Source organism: Cystoisospora suis, assembly GCF_002600585.1.
Source record: "Cystoisospora suis strain Wien I chromosome Unknown contig_1798, whole genome shotgun sequence".
In the NCBI taxonomy this organism is placed as follows: domain Eukaryota; phylum Apicomplexa; class Conoidasida; order Eucoccidiorida; family Sarcocystidae; genus Cystoisospora; species Cystoisospora suis.
Window position 1 is genome coordinate 112,876 of NW_027154598.1, and position 8,206 is coordinate 121,081.

The 8,206-nt window shown below is 53.6% G+C and overlaps 1 protein-coding gene across 1 annotated transcript; it reads right to left on the reverse strand.

Annotated features, from left to right (window-relative positions):
• Positions 1-94: 94 nt before the first annotated feature.
• On the reverse strand, positions 95-5,561 carry CSUI_004010 (tetratricopeptide repeat-containing protein). Its single transcript, XM_068064205.1, has 4 exons — positions 2,546-5,561; positions 1,749-1,836; positions 1,008-1,105; positions 95-598 (listed from the first exon to the last, which is right to left on the reverse strand). Exons 1-4 carry the CDS (start codon positions 4,939-4,941, stop codon positions 373-375), a joined length of 2,808 nt encoding a protein of 935 aa, XP_067923831.1. The 5' UTR covers positions 4,942-5,561; the 3' UTR covers positions 95-372.
• Between the last annotated feature and the right edge of the window lie 2,645 nt (positions 5,562-8,206).

Consider the following 8,206-nt stretch of genomic DNA (forward strand, 5'->3'; position numbering starts at 1 on the left):
AAACGACATTGAGACTATATCTACGGTTGAAATGAATCAAAGCGGAAAAACCCAAGCCTCCAAATGCCTGCCACGGCACCAAATACCGACTAGCGTCTGTGTCTCCAAAACAGAAAGAGAACCGCTGTAAGTGTGAGGCATCCAACCGGTACACTGCACACTCCGCAACTCGTGAACGGTATAACCACCAGAACCAAATAGAGAACACATCAACCCGCAGATGATGATGACAGTGCTAAGTGCATACACGGACGGCGAACTGAATGCTCCATAAGCTTTTTGTCAGAAAAAGAAGAAAAGGACTTTGAAACAGTCACAGGTTTCAAGGCCTAGGAATCATCCTCGAGCACACCTCTGTTGTCGCTCTCCCTCTCACTGCGCGCCCGCGCTTGCAGAAGGTGCATTCTGCTGGAAAGAGATATTGTAGGCTCCTGTATCGGGGTTTTGCTCTACTTTGAAATTATCCAATGAGAGACCAATCTTCCCCAGAACGAAGTTCCCGAAATCCTTCAGTTTCCCCATCATCTCCTCCTTTTCCTTTTCGAATTGCTCTTCACTCTTCTTCTTCACTCGCTGCTGTTCAGCTCGGTACCGAGGCCTGCAAAACAGCCGGACATCGCGGGAATTTGTTAGTTGGCGCTTTCCTTCTACTGTCCCACTCCCGCCTTCCTGTCCAAAAGAAAGAACCTCTTGGCTCAGTCTAGTCTGGCGTCTGAGTACTGAAATTTTCCCCCGTACATACTCCGCCTTCCCAATGCCATCAACCAAGTGCACAGCGCTATTCCTGTGTATTCCGCGAGTATACACTCAGGGGTGCCTCAGTGACTACATACTACCCTATTCGAGCCCCCCGTACCGGAAAGAGTCGCCAGGACGAACTCAAACTGCTCACACACTTCAAAGGTCGACGGCGTGTGTTTGACATAAACGGAATCCCACAAGGAAATTTTCTAAGCTGAACTGCAGCCAGTTAAGACACATCTGACACATCATTTTGTTGTGCTTACTCCAAAGACGGATCTAACTCTAGAGCTTTGCTGATGTCCGCGGCCGCGTCATGCCACTTTGCAACCGCCTCATTCGCTGTGAATCGCCTTAGGTACGCCTGCAGCACGAGCAAGTGCAAAGGAAAACGAAACCGGAGCTGTGGAATGTTTCAGCTGCCAACAGACCGGGAGAAACATACAACTGCCAGAAAGCAAACACATCACTGCAAACAACTGCAGCAAGCCGTCGCCCGCCCCCTTTTACACCCCAATAGAAGGACGTGCACATCTTCCGAAAAAAGCAGGGGGCATGGGGCATGAGACCCCGACAGTGTTCCGTGAAGTCCAACTGAGCAGCAGAGAGACGAGACGTCCATAGACTGGAGATGCGTACGCGAATCCGAGTTACACATGCACATCCAGACGCGAAGGGCTGCTTGCTCACACCCTAGCCAAAATGAGTGCCTCCCAGACCGCGTTTCCCCAAAGCCGGAGAAAACTCCTTTGCCGGTCCCTGCCACCCTCGTCCTGCACCTCATCAGTCCTGAGAGAAATCGAAGTGTCCATCTTCCCCTACACCTTACAAAAGAGAGGCTGTCTGGGGTAGTACAAAGGCCGGGTTTCAGTGCCCAGACAGTGAACTGATGACTCGCCAGGCGCAGGCCACCGCCTTTTTCTGTTTAACGCAGTTTAGATGACTCTTTGAAGAACTGATCGCCGTCGATCCTCCCTCAAAGCGGACACCGATCCGCGGATCCTTACTTTCGGGTAATTCGGGTTGCACTGGACAGCTTCAGTGCAGTCGGCTATGACTGCTTCCCAGCATTTGGTATGCAAATGGCAGGCAGCCCTGAGAACGACAGCCAGAAAAGACGCCTACAGGACTTCAGCACCCACCACCTTGGAGTCATACGGGAGAACCTCCCTCCCCGGAAGATCTTCTTCCACAGCAAGGGCAATACGGTTTCCCCTTGCTTCGAGATAGACTCCGCCCACATCAACACTTATTCATAAGGGTGACTCGGAATGCAAGCGTAGGTGAATTCACTCGGGACTACACCAGTCGACCTACGTGGCGTGAGGTGATCACTCTGCACAGACGCATTCCCGACAGTGTCAAACTACTTTTCTTAGACATACAGTATGCATCCAGCACCCGGGTTTGATTCCTCAGCTTTGTTTCTTCGGTATGTACAGACCAACCGTTGTTGCTTCCTAAATATATGTGTCACAAAGGACTCTTTCTACATGAATACACACTTATGTGTGTCTGAGAAGCACGAAGTCGCCTGCTGCACATACACGTACACAGGTACGTGCAGTCCTACGGGAAGCGCATACACTCACACCCTGTCGCGCTTGAATGCATTCAACTTTGTACAGACGAGTGAGCACGCAGGCCTCCTCAGATATGTCGACAGTTCCAAGAGACCGCGCACCTTCTCGTACGTACGCGGGCAGAAAGAGCATGCACCAGTCGCGAGAGAAGACGAAAAAGGAACAGAAAGGCTAGGAAGAATCCACTTCGGCCCGTGAGAGATACACCTCTTGCTCGTTACCTGTTCGAAAGGAGAATTGCCCTGATTTCGTTGAATTCTTTAGCTTTTTCTTCCCTTTCCTTCTCCTTCGCCTCCTTGAATGCGAGAAACTCATCCTCTGTCAGCAACTTATCGACCTCTTCCTGCTGCCTCCCTTCCCCTTTTACTTCCTTTGGACCCTTCCCTCCATCGAAGTTCTTGTCCCCCCTATAGAGTCTCCCTTCCTCTCGCTCCTCTACTGCATCACGCATTTCTTCTCCTGGCGCTCCCTCGTCTCCATCTATGGGCCATAGGTGAGAGGCCCGGTCCTTTTTCCCGCCATCTGCCTTGGTAGCGCGCTCGTACCGTATTCGCTCTGCATTCTCCAGTTCGTCTTCCTTGTCTTGCATAGCCGCATCATACTCATCTAGCCAGTCGTCTTCCTCATCATCTAAGACGTCCAGCGCCCGCGTGTACAGGTCCAGGGCAGTCTCGTAGTTACCCTCTCGAAACGCCTTATTTCCTCTCTCTTTCAGTTCTGCTGCGCTCTTGTCTTCTAGATCCTCCTCGTCTTCCGCGTCCTCGTCTTGAACCTTCTTCTGCCCCGGCGTACGCACAGCATCAGAAGGTACATTCTCCTGCCGGTCCACATGTTCCGTCATCTCTGCTGGAAGTACCTCACCTAAGTCTTCTACCCTGGGCACCGAGTCCTCTCCCTCGTCTTCCTCCTTATTCACGTTACCCTCGTCTTCCTTGTCCACGGAGTCCTGCCGCTGATCAGCATCAGCCACTGACGTGACTCCCGCCCCGTCCTCCGCAGATTCATCAAAGTCGATCTCCGCGGAAGTCCCTACAGTGCAGATATCTTTGTTACCACTCTCTCCCTTAGCAGTGGAAGACTCCCTTTCTTCTTTCCTGTTATCACCTTCCGACTTGCCGAGGACACCACCTAGTAAGCCTCCTGTTGCCGAGGTTCGTGTGTCCGGTTCTTGAATGCTATCGGCGTCAAAAGCTTTGTCGTGCTTGTCCCACTCTCCTACCTGATGCTCCGGCATATGGACAGGCACACGAACAGCTCGCTGCCTTGTTCCCTCTTGACTTTCGAGTTCAGTTGCCACAGTATCTCCCAGTTCGGAATCCCTTTTACAGACTGGACTCCCACCACGGTTGGTTTGGATACTCGGCTGCCCTCGACCAGGCGAATCTGGATCCGGAGGAATCGCTAGACAGCTCGCGATGCCACAGCTTTTACTCAACGTCTTGATATGATCGCCCACAGAGACACGTGGTGCCGGTGGCGCCCCCGTACAATCGGTTTTCACTGAAGCTTCCTGACATTCCCCTTGGCCCGCTTTACTGTGGGAATCTGTCTGCAGAAGAGCCCGCTCAGCTGGTGACGCTGTCATCTTTACGGAAGCTTGAGAAGACTCGGGATCTGGCGTCAGCTCCTTTACCTTGCCGCCTGTATGGTTTCCTGTCTCGTACTCGTGCAATACCTGACAATTCTCTTCCAAGGCCGATTCACCGGGCTGTCCGGTGTGTTGTGGTGTTTCCGCAGCATTTTCTCCAGAGCGCGAAAAAAGAACGTCTGACAAAACAGAAGCCTTACTATCGGCTAAAAGTTCAGGGGAGACGACAGCAGTAGAATCGACAGAACAAGGAGCCAAAACAGATAAGGGCACGTGCGGGGGGGAGCTGGAGGACACACCCTGGTGTTTGAACCGGCCTCGCGTTCGCCGCTGCTGTTCTTCAAGAAAGTCCTGTTCAGCTTTTGTCAGGTCTGGAATGTCATCGTCTGCTAAAATCGACGGAGGGGACGAGGGCGAACAAGAGGCGGGAGGTGAAAAAGAAGACTCACGAGAGCACGAGCAGGAGTCCTTCGTGTCAGCCTGACCACACTTTGCTGTCTCCTGCTTTTGCCTTAAGCCGGCTGAATGCTTGTCGGCGTCTGTAGGGTCTGCGAGGGTGGACGCACCAGGTGTGGAACCGCCGTAAGCACTCCGTGCATTCCTCTCATTCGGTCGTCTCGCTGCTCTTTCCGATGAAACGTCGGCATGCATGCGGACCGGATCTGTGGTCTCAGGTTGAATGCGAAGAGCTCCTCCGTTTGAGACATGACCGTCCTCGTGTCCCTTGCCTATACCAAGCGAGGAAATGAGTTTAGTGGTCTCATGACCTTTGTGTCCATGTCTCGCCTGCGCCTCTGAGTCTCCCTCCGGTGATACCTGGTCCTTATCGGGACACAAAGAACCTGCGTGTGGGTGAGTCAGGCCCGGAAAGGCCGCCCCCGAGCGAACAGGTGTGGTAATAGAGCGGGGACAGTCGAGCTGCGCAGCGCTGTCCGAAGGCAGCGCGCCGTGTCTCCTCCGAAATCTAAAGAGCCAAGCGAGCGCGGCCGAGAGCACCAGAGACAGCAAAAGAAGCACAAGTACATCCATGATGGTCGTAAGGAGTGCTGTTCGGACCGCCCATTTGACACCACGTGCCCTGCGGCAAAAACCCCTCTGCTTTTGCCGGAAGTACACTGAGGGCAACAAGCAACTGTGGGAAAATACAGTTCCGTGGTCCGCCGCCCAGGAATACAAGTGACGACTGACTCTGCCACGAGGATTCTGCCGTAGTCTGCCCGGAAGATTCGCGACACATCACAAACGAGGGTAAGGCTAATCAGGCAGAGCACCAACAGATTCCGGGAGCACCAGAGAGTGGAACCCTGATCTCTCCTTGAGTGAGATCAGTTACAGAGGTGGAGTCATTTGCAACCAAGATATCCTGACGAGAGAAGTGACTTCGCGCTCCAAAAAAAAGAGCTTACAGGCCTGCCGCCAACCGAAGAGGCACGCAAAGCACTGCAGGGAAGACACCAGATTCACATAGCCGCGCTCAGTAAAAACCAACCTAGAAGCTGACAACTGTGTCTATCAGGACGGGTAAGTTCTCAACGGTCAGCGACGTTTTTCAGGCGATCGTGGTCCTGCATGCAAGGGAAAAAGCAGATGCGGAGGTCCGCGAGGCGGAGCGTATACAGACCTCCCTGGAGACCCCAATTATGCCTCATTGCTGGAAAATGCTTGTAGTAGCTCAGCAGGCCGTCCCGTGTCCCGTCACCTGCCGTGCGAAACAAGATCTGTACTCCTGCGACAATCCCTATACGCTTAACTAGTCCGAGAATAAGCTTGGGCTTTGCTCCTCAGTAGCATCAGTCTTATAGGCGAGAACGCCGGCTCAGCAGCGTATCTAGCGGCCAAATGGGACAGCTGGGAGAACGTCAGCGGGATGGTACCGTTGCAGTCTGGGGATATGAGCTTCGAATAACATTCGACCTCGTGTCGAGGAAAGTTAAGCACCTACCCTCGGGAGTCTCGTACTCAGCGCTCGCTTTTCAGTAGTGCCGCTGACATGTTGTGTCCTTCGGCACGTGGAGCACTATTGTAAAGCGTTCCGTCAGTACTCAGAAGCGTAGCACCGGCCCTCATTGTGGGCGCCGTTCGTTGGGGAAGCACTCCATAGAAGCGACAGCCTGTGGAGCGAGCTAGTATCATGTTTCCGGGAAGCTCGCGGAGCTCGCAGACTCCAGAACCCGGGGGCGCAAACTGTCAGAAAAAGTGCTGCTGACCCCCGACGCGAACGAAGGTACTCCCGACTCCCGACGTGAACACCCAAAAAACAAAAGAACAGTCGGTGGTGCAATGTGTCTGTGTCAGGTGCGTGCTCGTGTACGTAAGTAAATACTGTGTGCCATGTAGATTTCAGGAACAGGTGAGAGGAGACTTCCATTCATGGGAGCCTCACACAGAGCTCAGAATTTTCTTTTATCCAGGTGCTACTCAGGTTGGGAGTCCATCGTAGTTGTCGAAATTAAGTATCACCGCTCTGCTACTTTCTTCCCACAGAGGAAATACTGAGAGTGTTTCCATAATAAAGAACCGACGGAGTCACGGAATGCTGCCCGCACCCTGAGTAAAGGAAGCCTGCAGGTTGGAGGTGAACGTTCGGTTGTCGGATTCCGGCAACAGGACACAGTGCCAGGGCGGTTGCCCCGACATGGGAATTTTGACTAGGTAGCAACCAAGTATTTTGCGAAGGGCCGATAGCTTAGTGACTCGTGCCTTCTAGCTTAGTAGTATTAATTATCGCGTTCTAATCTAGGAGTTAATGGAAGCTAAAGGCGGGAGCGCAAGCGCGAACTTCTTCAGTGCACTAGCGTAGTGATCTTAGATCTTGGAACGTCTCGGTCTCCCCGTACAACTCCAACCCCACAAGGGCGGGTCGCACGGAGGATCGGGCGGAGACGTCCCCAGTAGTTAAAGTCAAACTACTTGAGCTCTAGTTCGATCTTCGGGCAGCTGGCGCCCAAGTTTGGTATCGTGTTGAACTCGTGGAAGAGTGTGGAGTGTCTTCTCAATGTTGTGGGAACTTAACTCGGTTTAATAAGTAATTATTTCAATTGTGGGAGTTCGGTTATTTCAGTTGCGGGAGTCAGTCGAGTCTGCACCTATTTGGCCAGCACCAATAGGGTACTGTGGGAACAGCCCCGAGAATTTAAAGTAATAGAACTTCTGATCTTTAATAGTTGGAGGAAATAGGTTTAGTGTGTGCGGCAGGTTCTTTTCCTCAGGCAGTCTGACTCAGTTGACCGGAGGTCAACTGCCGCACCGCCGAGAGCCAACGGACTCCCTGGTAGGGGTCCGCTTCGACCGCGCCCTACGGACCTACATTCTAACGTTGTCCGAGAGATAGGGAAAGCGTTTCTGTAATGATTCTTGGCGCCCAGAGACTACTCGCCGTCGACTTCGACGTTCAGAAGGGGTGATATCTCGACTGGGTGTCGCCCGATCGTCTCCCATAGTCTGTCGACCTTGATCAGCCTCCCTCCTTCTTGGACCAGTACCTTCGGAGAAGACCTAAGTTACTGCCTTAGCCCCTCCGGCGGCTAACTCGGCGTTCTGGCAGTCCAGTTCGTCGGCTACACCTCCGCTGAGGTTTCCTGTTCCTCCAGACCTTCCTCTGACTCGCTGAAGCGCTCTATGTACCCGGCTTCCTCGCCAAGCCTATTGGGCTCTACGGTCCCCGGCGACAAACACACGATCTCCTCGCCTAGGGACTCCCGAGTCGACCTACGCGGTTCGATGTGCTCCTCGAGGTCGCCCTTGCCAGCCCAACGCTCTAAAACGGGCGTACCTTGCCGTTTTATCTCTCTCTACGCTCCCCGGTCTCTGGGGGACGTGCGGTCGGAGTGTATACGGGGCTGGGCCAGCCGCGCGGGGAACAGCTCGGGTCTCGGCTTGTAATGAAGTGCGGGCCGAGGCTACGATCCTGAGGCGCCAATGAAGTCCGGAGAGCGTAACGTCTCTCGGTCCTTCGCGTTCTTCGTCCCCCATCCTATCCTTACGCCCTAGAACCCACCCTGGGCCTCACACTCCGTTACCTTCGGCAAGGCCCGCGCTCCGAATGTGCGCGAGCCATGGCGGCCCGGACTCACAGGGCCCGGTAGGGCTCCTTGGCACCTGAGAGTCTGGTTGTGTGGCGAGGAGCTTGCCTAACTGTAGAGAACTGTCAGGATTTTGCAATCCTGCCTTGATCGCCACTAAATAGTGGCCTATTTTAGCAGAATGGCGATCGTAAGCCGTACGAAGCCAAGGCAAACGTACACAGCCGGCCCAAGTCCAACAGACGTAACGACGCAGCGAGGAAATGAAGAAA

Coding starts and splice junctions, on each gene's coding strand:
- CSUI_004010 (XM_068064205.1), bottom strand. CDS start 4,941: ATGGATGTACTTGTGCTTCTTTTGCTGTCTCTGGTGCTCTCGGCCGCG. Junction 1,837..2,545: donor GCAATTCTCCTTTCGAACAG/GTAACGAGCAAG, acceptor TGTCGTTCTCAG/GGCTGCCTGCCATTTGCATA. Junction 599..1,007: donor GAGTTAGATCCGTCTTTGGA/GTAAGCACAACA, acceptor GCTGTTTTGCAG/GCCTCGGTACCGAGCTGAAC.